The sequence below is a fragment of the Hemibagrus wyckioides genome, unplaced genomic scaffold (genome assembly GCF_019097595.1).
Source record: "Hemibagrus wyckioides isolate EC202008001 unplaced genomic scaffold, SWU_Hwy_1.0 Contig37, whole genome shotgun sequence".
NCBI classification, from domain to species: domain Eukaryota; kingdom Metazoa; phylum Chordata; class Actinopteri; order Siluriformes; family Bagridae; genus Hemibagrus; species Hemibagrus wyckioides.
In genome coordinates this window covers 121,709-143,505 of record NW_026690799.1, presented here as the reverse complement: position 1 = coordinate 143,505, position 21,797 = coordinate 121,709, and the positions used below count along the sequence as shown (strand labels likewise).

The window sequence follows — 21,797 nt, the reverse complement described above, 5'->3', positions numbered from 1 at the left end:
AGGCACAAGTAAACGAAATCTCATGTATCCTTAAATACATTTTTTCCGAATACTCTATGTCATATACCAGGCCTACACCTAATATAAGGCATAGTCAATGAAGAAACTAAACTTTTCTGATGCACAACAAATAACAGTCACGTCTTTTTAATAGGCTTGAAGCATATATCAATGGCGGTGGCATGCACTAGCTTAAATTAATTCACCTGAGATTTGGCCAGTGTGGATTAATGAATATTTTTAAGTTAAATTGAAGGAGGTTTTGAATGTGATTCATCTGGTGGGAACTAACTTACAGCCTCCAATTCGTGAGGGAACGACTTCAGGTTAACAGGAAGTGAGTGTCTGGCAGACGTTCCACAACATATAGCCTAAGGAATAAAATATAATGGGGTATGCTGTTAAAATAAAATATTCATTTCCTGGGTTATTACACAACATGTACTCCTACATGTATTCTTTTAATAGCACACATTGACATGTTATAACAGGCCATTTCTAGTGGCACTAATAACTGTTATTCTAATTATTCTTTTTAATAGCCCATTTTTTCCTGCTTCAAACACATCAAATTTGAGGACAAAATTTTCACTTGCTGCCTAATATATCCCACCCCCTAACAGGGGGCCATGATGAGGAGATAATCAGTGTTATTCACTTCACCTGTTATAATATAATGACTAATATAATGACATCTTATTAATTAGCTGCATTAGTATTTGTGTCATCTGAATGTAATAGAAATACTAATACACTCACTCGAACTAAACAGAGAGGCACAGCCATTTTATAATTCTAATGAAAGAATTTCACAACATAGTTCTGTTATATATGTGTAAGGACTCACTCAAGGCAGGCGTAGCAGAATCCATAAGCAGATCTTTAATTCACAAAACATTCACAAAATCATAAACGGTGTGGAATAGCAAAAGGGTCAAAAACCGGAAAACCAAACACATTCGAAACAGAAACCAAAAAACACTAAACCGATACTCGTGGTCGAACTGGAACAGGCAAGGATCATACACATAGGAATCAGAGGATCAATATACTAAGGCTTGGTATGCAATCTAGGGAGAATGATACTTCGCAGAGTACAAAGAGAATCACACTGCTTAAATACCCGAGTGTACCGGAAATGCGTTCATGTTGTCAATCCTCGGGCGATGGTTCCCTCTGCCATTCCGGTTCTGCATGTGCCATGACAGAACCCCCCCTCTAGGAACACCTCCTGGTGTTCGACGACGCGGGCGCCCCCGCGGGCAAGGAGCGGGTCTGTTCAGGAAGTTCCGGTGACACTCCTCTGTGAGTGAGGGATTGAGAATGTCAGAGGCATTTACCCAGCAGCGTTCCTCTGGGCCATAGCCCTCCCAGTCCACCAGATATTGGAGACGACCACCTCTACAGCGAGAGTTGATGATGGTGTGTACCTGATAGGCTAGGGAGCCGTTGATGTCCAGTGGAGGGGGTGGTTCTGTGGCGGCAGGGTTGGGAATTCGAAGGTTCATGGAAGGGTTTCAGTAGAGATACGTGGAAGGTGGGAGAAATGGGATAGGAAGCAGGCAGTTCTAGACAGTATGACACTGGGTTCACCTGGCGTATGATCTATGGGCCGATGAACTTAGGACTAAGCTTATGGCACGGAAGTTTTAACCTTAGGTTCCGTGTTGAGAGCCACACTTTCTGACCCACATGGTAGGCTGGGTGAGGACACCGCCGACGGTTTGCTTGGATCTCCTGACGCCAGATAGCCCTCTGGAGCCACACATGAGCTCCCAGACCTCTTGGCTTCATCTCGACCAGTCGTCCACTGTTGGCACGTCAGTGGGTTCCCAGGACCACAGAAATAGTGGAGGTTGATAGTTCTGGGCGTATTCGGCCCAGGGAAGAAACTCACTCCAACGCTGCTGTTCACGGCTGCAATAGATCCTTAATCTCCCCAGTTCTTGATTGAGCCGTTCCGCTTGGCCATTGGATTGGGGATGATATCCTGAGCTGAGGCTGACGTTGATGCCAAGTTGTCTGCAGAACTCTGACCTCACTCTAGAGGTGAATTGCGTGCCTCGGTCTGAGATGATGTCTTCAGGGAGGTTGACCGAAGTAGGATGTGACACATGGCCTGGAGCAGGGCATGACACAGGGGAATGGCCTGGGACATGGGCATGGCCTGAGACAGAAACAGAGTTTGGGACATGAACATGGACTGGGAGTGGAACAGGGTTTGGGACGTGAACATGGCCTGGGATATGGGTATGGCTTGGAATAGGATCTGGGAGGCTGCCACTTTGGCTTCTGAATGCTGCTTAAATTGGGAAAGGGTCAGGAAGCTGGCCACATCTGCCTCTGCTTTCAGCAGAGCTTGGGAGGCCACTATATCAGCCTCAGCAGGAAACAAGTCTTGTAGAAGGACCTTGGAGGAAGCCACATCAGCATCAGAAGGAAGCATGGCTTGGTAACAGAGCATAGAGCTCTCTCCTGAGCTCATCATGACAAGGTGGCTGTCAGGGCCCTACTCCAGGGCCTGTTTGTTTATTTTGTTTAAATTGATTGGTGGTTTATTATTATATTGACACTTGTCTTTTTTTATTTATGACTTGTCTCTGCCCCTGTATAGTTATTGGATGTTTCCCGATTGTATTCTAATTATGCTCAGGTGTTCTGTTTTTCCCTTTGATTTGTTAAGGTATGTAAAACCCTCATTTGTTGTGTCTTCGGCACAAAGTATCAGTGTTGTATATCTGTGATCACGCTACATGAAGCCTTGTTTCCTGTTTACTGTTACCTGATTCTTACTTTGTTTTTAACTGATATAATTAAAAAGAACATCTAATTACAGCTTTCTTTTAAAAGGGCAGTTTTAATGTCATGCATCACATTCTTGAATGCCCTGTATTTTTCATTACAGCATGCAGATGATAACAGTAAAAACTTTGAATTAGTGAATCAGTGAATTATTGCCCTTTTTCCGGCACTTTATTTGGCACAAATGTAGAAGTTGCTATGCAATCACTATTAAATCTCACAAAGAAGGTATATGTAGCACCATGCCACATGTCACATCTTTAAGACATCATTGGATCCTGTTTAAAAAAATATTTCAGTCATTTCAGTGAAGTAATATTGTAATATGGGAACTTTTGGCAGAAAACAAGAAATTGTATTTTGCTGAAATCATTTAATCCTTTGAGAGGCACACAAATGCAAATGCAAAACATCTCTTTTTTAATGTTAATTCTTACTTTTCAAATAGACCCTTTATATACAGGAGATACAAACATCAACGTAGTTAGCTTAGTTGCTAAGTTTGGTGCTTAGTTATAGAATTACAATCAAATGTTAATATTTACTCAAGTTTCTCACACATTAAACATGACAATAGCATGAATATAACCTAAAGACGAAGACCATTTTATTTCAAACAAATCTGTTCATTTGTGTAAATTCTGCACACATCATCACTGTGATTTATACTGTTAAGGATGAGACAAATGTGCAAAGTTTACAGTTCTAAAACAAAATGAATTTGTCTACTTGCACTCCTGCAAAGATGCTTAAAAGGCACACAACATGTAAAGAGTGTATAGCCGACTCCACATCTAGGCTAGTCAGCATGGTACACACTTCTGATTTGAGCCAGACAGAGCTTTGGTGTATGGGAGAGACTGATAAGCCTTAAATGTACCTACCTCTCTTGTCTACCTGCATTCCTATCAAAAACAGTGGTAATTTAATTACATTAAATAGTGGAAATTAAATAATAAGAATGGCTACTCTATTAACTTTTGTGATTTTCTGTGTCCTTGTTTGTGGGACACTTCACTGACTAGAAGTAATGCAGAGGATTAGAAACCTTAAAATTCCACTTGTTTATTTATTTAAGTGGCTTTCTTCTGATAGGAGCACATAAATGGCTATTTTTGTGGTCAATAACTGTGATCTAAGAGACAAATAATGTAACAACTGCACAAACTTCATAACTACTATTGTGTGACAACTTATTTTTATCATTACTATCTATCAAACACAGTCAGAGGAATACAAAATAGGTGTTCCTTTATTGGCACAAACACTGAGAGAAAACGGCTGATATGCTACAGCACAACAGAACAGCCTGGGTCATAACAAAACACAGGAAAAAAAATGAATAGCTTTATCACAGCATTTTACATAGTTTGTGTCAATTTGGCAGCCAAGGCTCAATGATGCACGTGTGGAGCGAAGGCTGACCCGTGTGGTCTGATCCAACAGATGGGTCAGAACTGTTTTGGCAGCAAAAGAGGAAATATGTATTGTATGTATTGTAGCATCATCCGCACTTCCCCCTCCGATCTACCAGAGGAGGGCATCCTCACCAGAGTACTGAAAACATCCAGATCGCTCACATTTACCACTACGCAAAGTAGTGTTAGCTAGCCTACGTACCAAGCCGTTTATTTCTATGCCGATTGTTCATGTGTTTGACCGCATTGCTTTGTTGTTGTTTTTTTATTCTCGCCTTTTGGATTTGTGTATTTGTACTTCTGCTTCACTGACTGCTTTTCTGGTTTTGGATTTCTGCCCATTTTTCTGTTTGTGCCTCTGCCCGTTATATTGGATTATCTGTTTGCTTTTTTTTAAAAAATACACTGCATTTGGATTCTACTTCTGTTATCTTCCTGATGTCATCACATATATATATTGGATTTCTCACCTCTCAAAAACTGTAAACAAAAAACACAACAACTTTACACTACACCATCTCAACGAATAACGCCATCATTTGTTTTGTGTGAGTTAAGCAGAAGAATTGAGCAGACTGTTAATAGACTTGGAAGATCTGTAGGAGATTTTCTTTTATTAAAGTGTTAAGTGATGTCCAGAATATCGCCAAAATGGAGATGGTTGGTGTTGTATCACAGACTTTTATTTCTGGCCATTCTACATGATCAGACCGTGAAGTGTGCACAAGGTTGAGCTGTGGTTGTGGACACCCAAAAAGTCCCACAGAAATAAAAATTTGTATGAAATTAAAAGTTAATAGTCTTATAAAAGGTTGATTGGCATTTCTTAATTGTCCAAAGTGTGTGAATGGGTGTGTGTGAGGATATGTGAGAAAGAAATCAGCTTTAAATATGCAACCGTGCACATGATTCCAATTTAAAATTCCAGTTTTATTCATATCATAACCAACCATAACCAAATCATACACAGCGGTGAAATGCTTCTTACGATTGTCTCTGTATAAAAGAAATTGAGATAATGTCAAGTAGATTTTCAAAAATATAACAAGATTCATACATATATATATATATATATATATATATATATATATATATATATATATATATTATCACAAGGATTTAAAATTAAAATAAAAAAAGGTGACAGAACAAAAATACAGTAGTAAGTAGTTTCAGATGCTTTTCCAGTCCGGCATCCATGCACTGTAACTCCTCCCCTCAATGTCTGGGACTGGGCGTGTGACCAACTATGCCACCTTCCCCCACTGATCAAGTGTCATAGACTGTTCCCTGCCTGAACACCAGAGGGCAGTCTGACAGGGTTTATTTATACCTGTGCCATGTGTCTATGTGTGCCCCCCCAGGGTTTCTGTGTATGTTTCTGTTTATTGTTAAGAATAAAGTAAATTATCCCTGACTGGCTGCTATCCCTGCACTTTGGGTCTGATGGAGGCCACCGTTACGTGCCACCAAGCTGTAGTGACAAGGCCATCGCACAAATAACAAAATAATCAGATTCTCTAATGATTTTATTTTTGAAACTTTTCAGTTCCTCTTAAACTTCACTTTACTAATGATATGTATCCTCTGAATACAAGCATAACAGATGAGAGTTGTGTGAATTTATGTGCAGTTGTTTAATAGTCTGACGGTTTGTGTTATCTGTGTTATCTGAAGCTGATAAACAAACTCTAATAAACATTTTAAACACATTGCTCAAGTTGACTGATGCAAAAGGCAATACGAAAGCAGACTACAGGCTCAATGTTGTAATACATATAAGCATAATTAAGAAATCATTAATCACACTTAAGCTATTAAAGGCATTTATGCACAAACAATACATGCTAAGTGTTCAATAAAATATATCATAAAATAAGGACATGATTAAAGGCAGGGCAGCATAGTGGAGCAGTGGCTAGTGTTTGCCTGCTGAAAATATGCAGTTATCCACAGTGTAAAAAATTTTCGTGTAAAATTACAGTAAATTACTGACAGCAGTTTTACCAGTAAAATGCTGTTTTATTACAGTATTGGCACTGTACAGATAGACTACAGTACTTTGCTGTAATTTGATATACAGTTTATTACTATGATTTTGTACTGTTTACTGTAATTTAGTAGTAAATAATTATTCAAACAACTTGTACTTTTAACAGCATTTTTATTGTTAACAGGTTACTACTGTAAACAATGACAGAATTGCTGAACTTACACAATTCAATGATTTACTGTAAATGCACGCTCAAATTAATTCAAGGTTTCTCAGCATGTCATATTCAGACATATCAGACATTCACAAAATGATAAACATTTTTTAATTTCTGTGTGACAGTTGAACTGTTTACAAACAATTTATTTTTCAGAACATGAAAGAAGTGTGACAATGGTCCAAAGTGTTGTTTTCATGTTCTTTCTCCCACAACATAAGAACCAAAAAACATGAGAGTCTCTGTGTGTTCAAACCTTCCATGGAGTAAAAGATGCAAAATCCTTTATGCAAGCAGAGGAGTGATGAAGATTCCAGTTTGGTACTGCTTTTTGGTAACCTTTTCTTAGCAAAACTTGCACTCCCATTTGACAATGCAGTTATAGGAAAATGAACATAATACATTTAAAGAATTGCCTAATTATTGACAACAAATAAAATAAACTAATTTACCATAAAAATAAATTACCATACTCTCCTGATTTTTGAAAGGAGGTAAATGTCTAGAAAATGTTCAAGTGTGTAGTCACGTTATAAATGCTCTCTAAAAGCCAGAGTTTGCATCTACTAAAGGGTGAGTTTCTAACTATAATACACTGAATGTGTAGCTTTTTAACACTCACATTAAACAAAATTCCACTGAAAGTCCATTAATTCCCTTATGAAGGTGCACACGTGGATTAAGGGCTGCTTGTTTTTTTTTCTGAACCTCCTTCCCAGTTCGCTTGCTGTGAATCTTCCCTTGGTAAGCTTTGGATCTACGCTCTGGGTTAATGTCAATAATGCATCTACTATTGACCAAACAAACAAAAACATATTATTTGGTTCTCATGGTAATGAGAAAATAATCTCTGACTAGCCTCACTGATCTCAGATACTGAACAGGATGAAAAACCTGTTGGTTACAAGCACTCAGTGACTGACATGATGGCTCCTCACCTACAATACAATACAATGCATTGAGCAACACGGAAAATATCACCATACCTTTGAATAAACTCCAGTGTTCAGCATGCCTCATTCTGATACTGTAGGTTGAAGTTATGAAAGCTGGTGAACAGTGTGGCAAGACCCAATAGGAATGAATCTCCCTCAGTTACTACATGGCCCTCTATAGACATCATCCAGTGATTTGTCTCTTCCACTGGGCCTGCAGTAAGAAAGTTCAGATACCGCAGCAGCCTTGGTGGGCTTGTGGGTCAGGGTTGTTTTGGTGTCAACAGGGGTACCTACCAGTATTAAGCAGATCAGTGTATAAACTGTATATATCCATGCATACCTTAGACAATCAACTGAGGGCTGTCAGGCAATGTCAGGGACCTTTCAACATCAGCTGCAGAGGCAACTACCTATACAAAAATAAATCTCCTACTACATTTAAAATGAAAACATGTATTTGAACACATAAATGCTATTAGTGCTACAATAAAATATATTAGGAAGAGAGAAAAATATATATTTACATGCTGCACACTTACATCTGCTTGGAGCAGAAAAGCTTCATTCTGCTCTTTGAAGTGAGCCATCAGTATTTGCAGAACATAGGGAGCTGTAGCACATGTTTTGCTTCTTATCAGTACCGATTTAACTGATTCATTGGTAGGTTTTTGCTTGAAGAATTCCATGATAATTTTACTATACTCTTCATAAGATGCTTCTAGTCGCCTGAGAACATTAATGTCTGTTAAAGTTTCAAAGTGGATGAACATACTCCTTGGTACAAAACAAGTAAGGCCACTGAGAATTTACATACTCAAGAGAGTGTGCGGGCATTGCATTTATCATCTTGCGTTGTAGGTAATATGTTTCTGCCATGAAATGTTGTACTTCTGCTCTTTCAATCCCAGACAAGCCTTCACGTGAGTAGGACTCCATGACTCTCTGCTTTTTCTCTTCCAACGTAGTTTCTGTCTCTTCAGATGGAATGTCTGGGTGCCACTGTGTACAGTCTGCAGGACCTGTCTTTTGCTTTGCACCAGTACTACATTTAATAGATCTCAGTTGTGCTAGTGTTGTTTCTGTTTAGATGTTCTACTCGAGTTTTGATTTGAGTCAGAAGTGAGGAATATCCTCCCCCGATTATTCGACCATCTTCCATCATATCAGCAAAGGATAACCCTAAAATTTTATTTAAGTCACGATTGGTCCAGTGATGGCAGCTGAATTAATAATTATAGCACGTATAATGTGCTGTTGATGTTCGGTTTGGTGGATAGCTGTACTAATAAAATTAAACGGCTTGTACAGAAGTGATAAGCCTTTGTGCTGCATTGACACATGTAGTAAAAGTAACTGCACCTACCGTTAATACTCCCATGCATTGGAAAGTTTTTAAAATGCGTAATACTTACGTAATACATAATGCTTTTCAAAAGTGTGTAGCCTCTCTAATTTACACTCTGAGTATGACAGTGCTGGACAAATAAAATGGTTACGATACCTGATGATTGTGGATTCCACAAAAAAACGATTATGATAGACGAAAATATCCTAGCAGCATGGAGTTCCCGCGTCATTGAAGTTCCCAAACTCCTTTGCAATTTGCAGTTAATTACTGTATTTTTTTAACCAAAAGCAATGAACTGCAACAGAAAGGTTTGAAAATGCGTAATTGTTTTCAAAAGTGTGTTGACTATCTAATTTACATCTGAAGTAGGTGAATGCTGGATACATAGAATGTTTACAATAACTGATGATTGTGGATTCCACAAAAATAGATTATGATGGACGAAACAGCATACCACTCCGTAATCTCCGTGAAAATCCCAAAAGACTTTGCGATTTGCAGTTAAATACTGTAAATCATAGGAATGCTGTTCCTTTTACAGTAATATGCAGTATTTCGAAAAAACAGTCGGAAACTGTAAAATAAATCCTGCAAATTTACATCAATTTGTTACAGTAGTATAGCATTTGAGACTTTTTTAGCACTTGACTTGAGACTTTTTTTAGCATTTGAGAAAATTGTAGTGTTTATGCCCTTAAACATTGGTCTGAACATTGCTTAATATATGAAGATAAATGGTATATGATTCTTTTAGGAATGTTGCAAATCTTTCTAGATGATCAAACATACTGATGTTTCACCAGAAGTTAGTTGACTGAAGTATCAGGAGATTGTGACCCATGGTGTAGATAAAGGACAGCCTGGGCACTTTACAGTCTAAACATAAATGGGAAACAGTCAGTTTTTACTGATATCTGTATGAAAAGGACACAGTTGACACAATATAGATAATCCCCAAGGCTAAGACAAGGAAAAAGACAAGAGCAAATACAAAAACACTGTGATCCAGAAAAACTGATGTGTGTAGATATTAACGCAAAAATCACATTGAATTGGTTTTAACTGATGAAATCAGATATAATCATCACATAATCATGGAAAGATCAGCCAAAAACCCACAGAAAGAAGAAAACTCACACATTTCCCTATTTTAAGAAGTCTAGTAGCCATAGTCAATTAGAATGGGGTGAAATTATGGTGGTGTAAAATACTTTTGTGCATTCCATAGAGATATTATTACACTCAGCGGTCAAATGTACAAACTGTAACAAGCACTAACATAGATGCTGCCCCATGCTCACTCTAGGAACATTTTCAGTGGAGTTCAGTGGAGAATTTTTTGTGGCACCCAGTGTCTTGTTAAATAGCAAATAGTGAAATATTTGAAAAACAGAGAAGCATGTTTTCTTACGTGTGTTTTTGTGAGATGGAAATTTTGCTGAAAACTAAAGCAAGCAGTATTATATTATTCATTTTATTTATAAAGCACTTTACATTTGTGGGCAAATCTCAAAAAAGCAAGAATAAAAGAATAACGCACCCCCATTAATAAGCTTTCCTGAACAGAAAAGTCTTTAACTGTATTATTTAGAATCTATATTATGCACTACAGATTGTATGACAAGAAACTACACTTTATTGCCTAAAAAATAATAAATATAATTCTGTCATTATATTTATATGATGACTGCTGCTTGGACATTTCCCCATCTGACCACCAGAAGGCCATCTGGCAGGATTGGTTTATGTCGTTGTTTGTGTTCCATTATCATGCTTTTAGTTGTGTTTTGGTTTCCCTTATGTGTTCCTTGCCCCAAACTGACTTCTTGCTCTCTTCTCGCCTTTTTCCCCTCACCTGTTTCGTGTCCCTCCGATTAGTTACCCTATACTCCGCCTCTTTTTGTTTTGCTCAGTCTTTGTCTATTCCTGTTCTAGTCTTTGTCAGAGCTTGTTCCTCTCACTTAAGTTGTTGTGGCACCTGGTTGTTTCTGTATGTGTTAAGTTTATTTGGTATTCGGTGTTATTTTTGGCGATTGTGCATTGTTTGTCCACTAAATCAATTATCTGTTTTAATCCCGGGTTTGGGTCTGGATACTGTACGACGGGTAAATTTAGCTCTAGAGACCTGGGTTTGATCCCCTCTTCGGGAGGCACATATTTTCTGACATTTAATTGCATATCAGTGTGTGAGGAAATACAGTAACTAAAGCGTAATTATATTAAATCATACTTAAAAGTCATTTCTTTAAAATCTACTTTTTTTTGCAAATAATATACTTTTGTCTTAACTGTCAAGCTAAACTGACAATGTGTGAAGAAATACATGTATTCAACTGTATGTCCTTATAGCATAAAGAATACTTTAAAATTTTGATTTCAAAATACTCTTTAAATAATACCCTTAATTTAAACAGACGATAAAGTAGACTTTTGTTTCAAGCATGTTTAAATATAGAGATTTAGAAATACGCTTATTAAAAGCATAATCAAATGGAATTTGAAATTGTATTACTTTAAAATCTTTTTAAATAAGACACTTCATTTGAAATGACATTGTATTACTTTAAAGTAGACCTTTTCAAGAATACAGAACAGTATTTCATTTATTTGTATTTTCATAACCTACATGCAATTACATATTTTTATTTACTTACGACTATTTTCTTTACAGTTCACACGCTCTTAACTATACTTACTTCTATTAAAATAGTTAAAATAGTTATACTTCCTTCCATTGAAACACTTAACTATAATTCCTTTTCACAAGATCTATATTGGTAGATTATTACTAAGCCTGAATGCTGTATTACAAGCGAAAGGTGCTTTAACAAAGTTTAAGTGTGCACACCTTTGTTTTTAAGTTATGTAACATGTTATAATTATAGCCTTGAAACATATCACTTTATACTTAGTTTCAGGAAATAAGTATGAACTTCCTTAAGTTTGAATTAAACAAAACAAATACCTTCTATTGATAGATGGGAGGAAGTAACTTGCTGAGAAGTTATAAGTTGTAAGTTGCTGAGAGTTACCTGATATAGTAGCAATTGTGCTTATGCAATGCTACTTCTTTATATCCTTTTATAACATTTAAATAAATATAGCTATACAGTAGAAAGAAAGAAAAAATATCCCTCAATGTGGCTTCTTGAAATAGTTGCTAGTGAGCGTCTGGGAAAACCCAAAGAGGTATGAGGAAAAGTGGAATGAGGAAGTACAGAACAGGCATTTTCAGTAATTTGTTTTTTTTATTTGTTGGAAATGTATATAAAGTGAGCTATTCCAGTGGTGCAGCACTTGATTGTTCCACTCCAGCATCAAGATGCTCTCACTGAGGCTCACGCTACTCACCTGTAAGTTCTTCTGTCCTTTTTCATATGAAAATCGTGTGTTCAGCTAAATCATATCTGCATCTTAACAGGAGAAATAATAAACAATGTGGAATTGAATGATTTAAGTAAGCTGTCTGTGTTTTGCTTTACAGTACTTATTGCAGCCTCTGGTTGGCTTGTTTCCGGAGGTAATAACTGAATTTACTCAAACATTTTGAAAAGCTTAACATAATAATGCTTTGTTAGAAAGTCCAAGCAAATAATTCAGATTTTCTCACTCTAATATTTACTCTGTAAACAATTTATTGTTTTAGAGAATATGATTACCTGCTACGGTAATGTCCAGCATCTTGCTTGTGGTAAGTTTGAATGTCCCACATTTTCCAACAGCAAGTAAAAAGCCAATGATTAGCTTATGAAAATATTCCATTGCACAGGAAACTAGATAATGCAATACTGAATTTCTATGAAAATTCAGAATTTCTATGAGTGACAAACAAGAGACATCCAGACAACGTCACTGCTGTAGGCAGAAACAAATAGCCAAAGTAGTTTGGCAGTAAGACGAAACTAACCAGTATTTACAGCAGTGTGTTTTCTGTTTGTTTTTGGTTATTGTGTTTTCAGACACTGGCCTGATAAAGGTGAGGTCTACTACATATGGACGTACGAACCGTGACACCTGTAATGCTCGGCCCGCTTCTGAGATTGCGAATACCAACTGTGCCTTGAAGATTTCTACTATTGCTGATAGGTACAGGGTTTTGTTTGGGTTATAACACATGTTAAACTGAAGGACAATGCCTCGCTTCATTTGGCTTAACTGAACTTGGAAGAAAATTAAAGCAAAATGGCCCTTAATACAGGTGTTGAATTTCCATGAGATGAGTTTCTCATAGAAGTCATAGAAGCTATAGAATGTTGTTTCCTCTCCAGTCTTTATATTTTCTCCCTTTTGAAATTAATAAAACAGAACATGCAGCTTGTCATATAACTAATTAACTGGCATTTTCTCGTTACTGGCTGACACTGGAGACTATAAATAAAATTTCTCCTTACACAAAACTTTACCATATCCACAATTACATATTGTTGTTCGTTGAGGAATTTATTTAAGATTTGTCTTTGAATATTGCAGAAACTTTATATTTTAGATATAGAAATAATATTGCTGTCTGTTATATACCCAAAATAGGTGCAATGGACTAAGAGAGTGTGAGGTAAAGACGGACTTACTTGGCAACCCTGACCCATGTTTTGGAACTTACAAATACTACAACACCACGTATGACTGCATCAGTGGCCGTAAGTAGTGTAGAGGGTGTGGGTGTGCTGGTTATGTGAAGGCATTTATGGAAATGGTATCAAAGTACAACAATACTGATATAATACAAATGACTGAATTTTATTTTGTCTCCTTTTTTCAGAGAACATTGTGATCTGTGAGCAAGGCTACAGCACGCTGAACTGTGGTAAGATCTGCCTTACGGTTGGGCTGCTGAGCATTTTGCTACTTTTGATGTTGCCATTGAGCTAAAGCAATTTTACATGTGTCTCTGTGCAGGAGATGGTTATATTCAGATCATAAATGCAAACTATGGCCGGGCTAATGCAGTAACCTGCGTGAATGGACTTCCCAGCAGTGTGCTCCAGAACACCAATTGTTACGCTCCAAGCACATTCTCAAAAGTGGCCTCAATGTACCCTTCTTTATTTGATCTACATTTTTCTCAAATTAGAAGAATGTTTACTTTTACTTGTTAACATTTTACTTTAATTTAAAGGTGTAATGGAAAGACGACATGCACTGTAGATGCTTCATACACCATCTTTACAGATCCTTGTGTTGGGACTGCAAAATATCTTTCTGTGTCCTACATTTGCCATAGTGAGTAATCTGAGATCCCACATTACAGACATCTAAGCCATGATAAAAGTAGCCTAGAGATGATTACTTCAGAAAAAAATTATCCAAGGTTATGTTCTGACCAAGGGGGTGATTCTAGTGTAGAAGAGTGTAGTGTAGTCATGTGTTTACTATGAAACAAAATGGCATTATTGTTTGTGTCTGCATTGTTTGTGTGTGTGTGTGTGAATGTGTGTGTGTCTGTGAATGTCTGTGTGTGTGAGTGTGTGTGTGTGTGTGTCTGTGAATGTCTGTGTGTGTGAGTGTGTGTGTGTGTGTGTGAATGTCTGTGTGTGTGTTTATCATTCGGTTAATATCCTAAATCTTATTTCAAAGATTGTTCTGTTAGTAAACATGTTTTATATTAAATTGAAAGTGTGTTGAAGAAATTTCTTGGAATTGATGGCCCAAATGATGGCCCTAACCAAAGAACTCATCAATGAATCTGTTTCTTACAGGGAGCATTGTGACCTGTGAAGGCAATACTGCTATACTGACATGTGGTTTGTGTTTTTTTCTCCTTTATTATTTCTGATCACCCTTTTAAATTATTTACCATGTCGCATAATAAAGATTACTAAATACATAATATAAATACATAAAAGATTATATAAAACCTATTATAGAACAAACATTTTAAACAATTTGTACCAACTTTAAATGCATGTTCTAGGAATGCTATGTAGTGATGAATGTTACACAAAAACCATACAACCGGTCTGTTCCACTGCTTTCCTGCTGTCTTATTAACGTATTTTCCTCTTGTTTTAAATGTTTCTAACTTTAGGTGATCGCCGTATAAATGCGGTCAGTGCTAACTACGGCCGAACCGATTCCACCACGTGTTCTTCTGGACGACCTGCCAATCAAATCTCCAACACAAACTGCTACACACCTGATGCTCTAAACAAAGTTGCAGCTAGGTAATGGAAGATTTACCAGAACTATAATTTTTCAAAATTACTATGCATAGCTGTTATCATTAAATACATTACTGATATTTATGGGTACAATTTTAATAAAAACCTGTTGTTTTGTAGATGTAATGGACAGAGCAGCTGTAGCGTCCCTGCTACAAATGATTTATTCTCTGATCCCTGTTATGGCACCTATAAGTACCTGACCGTTGTGTACTACTGTTCCTAACTGTGAGTTTCTCTTTCTCATATATCAAATGCATGAAGGATCTATATATTATTTAAGTTTTTAAAAAAAAATGCAATCACTAATAAGCTCAATCACTAATTTGAAGGCCAAGGCAACTTTATATAAAAATATTCACCCTATAAATATATATTTTTATTTTTATTCTGTATTATTTAATGTCAAGTACAACACATATAACATGAAAGGTATTTAATGTTTAGAACCACAACCATTCTCATGTTCCCGTTGTCTTTACTGCTATTGACAGAATCACTTGAAGGAACCCAGCTTTCTCCCCAGTGGCCTCTCTTCAGTCTGAAGCGGTTTGAGACTGAATTCTTAATATGCAACTATGCAGCTGATACAGTGCAGGATTTGTGGTGTTGCTGTACTTAATATTTGCATGTTATATAATCAACTGCTCTAATGATTTTAATTTCTGAAGCTTTATTTCTGAAACATATCTGCTATTTACAAATGATTATGCAATAAAGTATCCTCTAAATGCAAGAGTGTCAATTCATTTGGAAAGCTTACCTTCCAACCCATGATCCTATAAAAAAAATTCCAATAAACATTTTAAACAAAATGCTAAAACAGAAAGGTGCAAATGGCAATCTAGTGGCAGACTACTGGTAAACAGTCCATGGCTGTCACACAACAGCCAGATTTATGAGATCAGCAACACGTTAAGTGCTCAATAAAAAATGTATTCTAAAATGGTTATAAGAGCTGCTCTGATGGACTCCATTAATATTTACTTGTAATCAAGTCAGGAGTAAGGCTTTCCTAATTTTGTTATTAAATTAGTTATTGGATACAGGCTAGGTAAGATGGTAAGTGTGTGTGTGTGAGCGTGTGTCTTACTTATATGCTTTACTAGATAGTTTCAATCATGTTTGTATATTAATTGACTGAAATTCACTTCTCTTCACAATCTCTTACTGCTTTGGTCGATGTTTTCCTGTATGTTTAGATTTGACTGGGCGGCTGGTGCCCATCTGTCGGTACTCTCTATGCATCTACTGATTAAGTCAAGGCCAGGTGCAAATAAATAGATAGTATGACTGCCCACTCAGTAGGGTACTGAGAATTTCATGGTGTAACATCTCATCGAGGAATAGATTTTATTCTAAATTCTACATTCTACAAAACAGGTGAGCTAAACAAACAGCTACAAAAGACAAGAATATTTTCAAGCTGAAATACAGAATCCAATCAATCCAGCTGCTGACTGACACTATCTTGAGAGAGCCCAACCTTGGTGAGTTAAAAGGATTGAAAATTGTCTTCACCAGCAAAAGAACTAGACTATCATTTATTAGATTGTATTTTTAAGGGTTATGCATCGCAGGTAGTGTCTAGACTTTATTTCATGTCAAAGAAAAGCATTAGTATGCATTAGTTATCTGAAGCTTCTTTCAATTTAGAGGGAATTAATGATAAAAACCCTTCAGATGTATAAACTAAATAGTTACTGTTGCATCTACAGCGAAATATTTCAGTTGTGAGCTTCTTCAAGCAAGATTAGAGTAGTAACTATATTTTGGGACCCTTTTAATCCAACTGAACAAACTTTAAGAGTGACTATAACCAGATTTGAGTGTAATGTAAATGAATGTAAATATAATTCAATATAATTAAAATCAACATAGCAAATCTTACATAAAGTTTTACATATATTTACTGTTTGTAAAATGCAACTGTAAATATAGATTTTGCAGTAAAATTTTAATTATATCTGAATTCTAGCCAAATTCCTGAGAGTCTGCATTTTCGATTTAAATAAATTATGATTTGTATTTGAATATTGTCTGCAGTAGGCTTCCCAAATACTGATGAAACAAATTAGCAGAATGTACACTGTCTGTGGGTTTATGTGTTAACAGTGTTGCAGACTTTCTCTGCCTGTGATTTTTTTTTTTTTTACCTTTTAATAATTGAACATTAAATCAAACATTATAATGCGTGATTAGACACAAAACATAACTAGTACCTCTCATGTATATGTTTAATTCTTTCTCTGTCATGTTTATGGTCATTTCTCATTTACAAGAATCCAAAAATCATGTGGTGTAACCATAAATGCAATTACGAAAGCTTGTTTGTTATTGCTCTATATCCGTTTAGATATTTATTTTACCATATTTTGCCCCTATTCTACATTTGCCCCAAATGTCCAGTTTAAATTCTACAATTTGTGATTTTACTTAGTTTTTAGAATGGATGGGGCATTTACTGTGCTTTAGGAGTAATATACGTTAAATATTCTCTGTTCCGTTTTGCTTCCCTGTATTGTGCATCATTAAAAAAAACAGTCGCAGGTACTGAAGTACACTTTCATGTGGCATTAACATGAAATAACAGTATTAAATTTGCAATAACAGTACAATAACAGTATTAAATTTAAATATTACAACTTTAAACACATTTAAACATTATCCACTGGTATGGTCTGATAAAGTGAATACTAGTTCTTTCTTTTTTTTGAAATCAGTTATATGAGTTTAAGTAAAAACGGGTTTATTGGTCAAATTTCTTGAGTGTCATTAATTACACATGGCACAATCATTTTTAAGACCATAAGCAATTACTGTTAAAGAAAAGCTCACGTTTTCCTATAAGTATATTTGTATGCATCATTCCAAATGTTTCAACGTTGAAACGCTTGAAATTTATATTTCGATTTTTGCCCTTTCTAAATCATTAAGTATACACGGTGTTCTGCTTTACAGTACTGACTGTAGCTCCTGACTTACTTGTTTCTGGAGGTAATATTTAATGCACCCAAACACTTAAATAACCTAAAATAACATGTGATATTGTTTTCACAGAGACCCCAAGTGAATGTTTTATGTTTACATGCACAAAGATCTGTGTTAATAGTCGGTCTCTTTCAGAGAATATGATTACTTGCTATGGCGATGTCCAACACTTGCTGTGTAGTAAGCTTCAATTATTATTATTATTATTATTATTGTTGTTGTTGTTGTTGTTGTTGTTATAACTGTTATTATTATTACTGTTTTTAGACACTGGACTGATTATAGTGAAGTCTTCTGTGTATGGCCGAACGGACAGCAGCACTTGTAGTATTGGTCGGCCTAATTCGCAGGTTGCTAATACCAACTGTTATTCGCTGATTTCTACAATTGCTGATAGGTACAGATTTACTTGCACTATTCTTACAGAATATTTCAGCATTATTATATTTCCTCTGTGATGAATTATATAACAACAATATAACTCTGGTGAGAGCATTTTGTCTTTATAACTCAAACAGATGCAATGGACTGAGAGAGTGTGAGTTAAAGACGGATGTACTTGGCAACCCTGACCCATGTTATGGAACTTACAAGTACTGCAACACAAGTTATGATTGTATCAATGCCGGTAAGTAGTCTATAGGTTATGTTTGATTTTTGAAAACACTTCAGAATTGGCATCACAATACAGTATTCCCAGTATAATTTCCCATGGTCCCTACTCCAGTTTATTTTGTCCCCTTTCTCTAGAGCTTGTTGTGATCTGCGAGCAGGGCTACAGCACACTGGATTGTGGTAGGAGCTCTTTCTCCCTACATTTGGGCTGCTGAGCAATTATTATTATTATTTGATGGTACACTTGGTTTACAGCAGGTTTATCTGTGCCTCTGTGTAGGAGCTGATTCTATTAAGATCATAAATGCAAACTTTGGGCGTGCTGACTCCAGAACCTGTTCAGCTGGACTCACCAACAATTTGATCCAGAATACCAACTGTTACGCTCCAAACACACTCTCAATTGTGGCCGCACTGTAACTTTGTTTTTGTTGTTTGTTTGTTTAAATATCTTACTTAGTAGATAATGACCTTTGGTGACAGCGGCCAATTTTACTTTCATTTAAAGGTGTAATGGAATGAAAACATGCACTTTACAAGCTTCAAGCACCATCTTTACAGATCCTTGTACTAAAACTGTTGAATACCTCACTGTGTCCTACATCTGCACTAGTAAGTAATCTTCTCCCCTTGACAGCCTTTTCTGTTTTTACCTTTTTTTTATAATCTTGGGCATACAGGAATAACTAAAGCACTTTTAAAGCAAGTATGAATAAAACAAGGTTAAGGCAAAAATGTTCAGAAAACAATGGACCTGTGGCCTAGGTTCACTCCCAAGGGTGATTATCTTCAAATCACACACACACACACACACACACGGAATCCTGGGTTATCTGTAATCACGTTTCACACTGCTCATCTATACCTGGGGTTACTTGTTAATCCTGGGTCTTCATTAACAGACGTTTCACACATTCCTAAATGCCGAGTTAACAATCTTATTTGCATATTTGCGGGTCACTGTTGCTGATTGGACGAACAGCAGGCAACGTATTTACACAACGCACATTTCCTGTTACTGATGTGACATGAGCCTTGCTGCTCAATTTCTGATTGGCTGTCTGTTGCCAAGCGTCCATCAGCTACAAGCAAACACTGCTCTGATTCACACTGAACAGACTTAGCACCACAATGCATGGTTAACGCCGCAAAAGCGGAGCTAACACCGCTTTCAAAATACAAGTGTGAAACCTTTCTTTACCCAGGGTTAAAAACGGTGTTTAAAATGACAATAACCCAGGGTTAAGTGCAGCGCAAATATCTCTGCGACACAGAAGTTAGTTTCAGCATTCAGTTGGACTCTGTATGTTCAAAGGTTTTTGTGTAAGACTTCCATTTGCAATTTGCAGTTACTTTTTTTTAAGAAGTTAGCTAGTATTTATCTCAGCATATTTTTATACAACTATACATATAATGTCTCATTAATGTTAATTAATATGGACCTTTGCTTGGCTGTTGGTACCTTTATACCCATGTAAAAACCTATTTGTTTATTTGTTTACCTGTTCTAAGATCCAGTGCTGTTATCCTCATTTTCACAAACATTTATTTAATTTTTTAAGTCAGTCAGCTTACTTCTTTTTAGTTTGTTTGTTTTTGGTTGTTTTATGCAATGAATCTGTTTCCTGCAGAGGAACTTGTGGCCTGTGAAGGCAGTACTGCGTCACTGAACTGTGGTTTGTACTCTTCTTTTCACTTCTATTCCCCTATTAATTATTATATACCTGTAACATTACATAACATTATAATAATACATTACATTCTACTACTTATATAACTATTTAACTATATTTAAACTATAAATATACGATTTAAACTATAAAAAGCTAATATACATTCTTCTAATTTTAGGTGCCAGCAATATAAAGATTATCAGTGCTAACTACGGCCGAACCAATTCCACCACATGTTCCTCAGGACGACCTTCCAGTCAACTCTCCAACACAAACTGCTTCACGGCTGACACAGTAACTAAAGTTGCAGCTAGGTAATGGAAGTAATTGAAGTGTAAATCTATTCCACCATCACATTGTCTGTCTCTGACCCCTGTCCTAACATCTATAAGTACCTGAAAATTGTGTACGTCTGTGTCTGATTTTTCTGCCAAACTGTGTATTCAATAATTGTGTTAATGCAGATCCCCACACACATATGGGTAATAGAATACTGTACTTATTAATCTCCAAAAGTGCATGTCACAGTGAAGTAGTACACAGACATAATGAAATTCATAAAAAGTTCCCAACTACAAAAATCCCTATATAGTGTTCATTTTTCCTCAAAATATGACTAAAATATAACTTAAAATTAAATAGTCTGAACTTTTATATCACATTGTTTTTTACAATATATTTATATCTGAATTTCTACACATCTTGAAGACAGTGCATATAACAGGAAAAGTATTTTATGTGCTGTTCTCTTTTTATTTGTTCTTTTTACTACTGATAGAATGACTTCCAGCTTTCCACCCAGTGGCCAGAAAAGGGATCACAAAGTTTTACCTACAAAGCCATACAGATGTTACAGTGCAAGAGCTTTGTTTTTAATGTACTTAACACTGGCAGGTTAAATCATTTTTGCTTTTGCATAATCAACTGCTGCAGTGATTTTGTTTCTGAACTATACTAATTGGCTTTTACATGTAATCCCACCATCCTAAACGAATCCACTTTACAAATGATTGCGCAATAAACTTTATAAACATACATATCAAGGTTGAGTTGTGTGTAGACAATTTTATGAAATCTAAGGCAGTGATTGTCCAAACAAATTGATACAAACAACAAAGTCTAATAAACATGTCAAACACAGAGCGGACAGGTGGCAAACAGAATCTAAAGGCATAATACTGGTTAACAGTCCAAGGGTGTTATACATATAGACACATTTCTGAGATCAGCAAATTACACACAATGTGTTACTATAGGCAATAGAGCCAACAGAAAGACTAATGTTTTGGATTTTTTTCTTTAATAGACAGGCAATAGAATAGTAAAAGTTCAGGGTAAAATTTGTTGTCTTATTTAAAAAAGTAAGAAAGAAAGAAAGAAAGAAAGAAATAGATAGATAGATAGATAGATAGATAGATAGATAGATAGATAGATAGATAGATAGATAGATAGATAGATAGATAGACATTCATAATAAAAATTAAATAAATAATCTCTGTTATTTCACTACATTTACAATACATTTCCTGCATTTGGCAGACACTCTCATCCAGAGCGATGTACAAGAGTGCTTTGAAGCCTCTATCAATGAATACATTATCACTGGTTCAATAGGTCACAGACTTAACATAAAACAATACATAA

At 36.1% G+C, this 21,797-nt stretch overlaps 3 protein-coding genes across 3 annotated transcripts; all 3 read left to right on the top strand.

The window, feature by feature from the left end:
* Positions 1-11,973: 11,973 nt before the first annotated feature.
* On the top strand, positions 11,974-15,527 carry LOC131350503 (rhamnose-binding lectin-like). Its single transcript, XM_058385497.1, has 12 exons — positions 11,974-12,069; positions 12,201-12,236; positions 12,363-12,407; positions 12,676-12,802; positions 13,244-13,353; positions 13,476-13,520; positions 13,613-13,748; positions 13,833-13,936; positions 14,413-14,457; positions 14,742-14,877; positions 14,995-15,102; positions 15,369-15,527. The coding sequence occupies exons 1-11, from the start codon at positions 12,039-12,041 to the stop codon at positions 15,098-15,100; spliced, it is 921 nt and encodes a 306-aa protein (XP_058241480.1). The 5' UTR covers positions 11,974-12,038; the 3' UTR covers positions 15,101-15,102; positions 15,369-15,527.
* Positions 15,528-16,361: 834 nt separating this feature from the next.
* LOC131350502 (rhamnose-binding lectin-like) lies at positions 16,362-18,900 on the top strand. The gene is made up of 5 exons (XM_058385496.1): positions 16,362-18,045; positions 18,133-18,262; positions 18,384-18,493; positions 18,616-18,660; positions 18,761-18,900. The coding sequence occupies exons 1-5, from the start codon at positions 17,955-17,957 to the stop codon at positions 18,898-18,900; spliced, it is 516 nt and encodes a 171-aa protein (XP_058241479.1). The 5' UTR covers positions 16,362-17,954.
* LOC131350507 (rhamnose-binding lectin-like) lies at positions 18,895-21,458 on the top strand. Its single transcript, XM_058385503.1, has 4 exons — positions 18,895-19,092; positions 20,112-20,156; positions 20,332-20,467; positions 20,932-21,458. The coding sequence occupies exons 1-4, from the start codon at positions 18,999-19,001 to the stop codon at positions 21,050-21,052; spliced, it is 396 nt and encodes a 131-aa protein (XP_058241486.1). The 5' UTR covers positions 18,895-18,998; the 3' UTR covers positions 21,053-21,458.
* Positions 21,459-21,797: the final 339 nt, after the last annotated feature.